This window comes from Nestor notabilis, unplaced genomic scaffold (assembly GCF_000696875.1).
Source record: "Nestor notabilis isolate BGI_N333 unplaced genomic scaffold, ASM69687v1 scaffold18807, whole genome shotgun sequence".
Classification (NCBI taxonomy): Eukaryota; Metazoa; Chordata; class Aves; order Psittaciformes; family Psittacidae; genus Nestor; species Nestor notabilis.
The window spans coordinates 45,264-45,620 of NW_009938494.1; the positions used below are offsets into that span (position 1 = coordinate 45,264).

The 357-nt window shown below is 40.6% G+C and overlaps 1 protein-coding gene across 1 annotated transcript in view; it reads right to left on the reverse strand.

The window, feature by feature from the left end:
- Nucleotides 1-357, reverse strand: part of HNRNPR (heterogeneous nuclear ribonucleoprotein R) — an 11,417-nt gene continuing 11,060 nt past the window's right edge. The window contains 1 exon segment of the mRNA XM_010019319.1: nucleotides 1-357. This exon segment is cut by the window's right edge and continues 12 nt beyond it. Within this exon segment, the coding sequence (XP_010017621.1) occupies nucleotides 246-357 (112 nt within the window). The 3' untranslated portion in view covers nucleotides 1-245.

The following is a 357-nucleotide window of genomic DNA, read 5'->3' on the forward strand; positions in this document are numbered from 1 at the left end:
TGATAATAGCATTGAAACCCCAGATGGAGTTCAGGAATTCTGCAAGCCCAGTAATGTCCAAGTGCGTTTATGAAAAAAGAAAACTAAGAGACTCGAGTATATACACAATAGAGTGATTCTTCAGCCCAATACAAATGGCAGCCAATCGCTACTGAAGGATGAAACATTAAGCCAATTTTGTTTTGAAGGATGTAGAGCTATAGCCAATTCTATGTTTCCAATATTCTCAATCCCTCCTCACTTGTCTACTTCCACTGTTGCCCATAAGTATCCTGATAAAATTCTTGGTTGTCATTATTGTAACCATAGTTACCGGCATAGTCACCACCTTGCTGGAGCGGCTGTTGAGAGATCGGG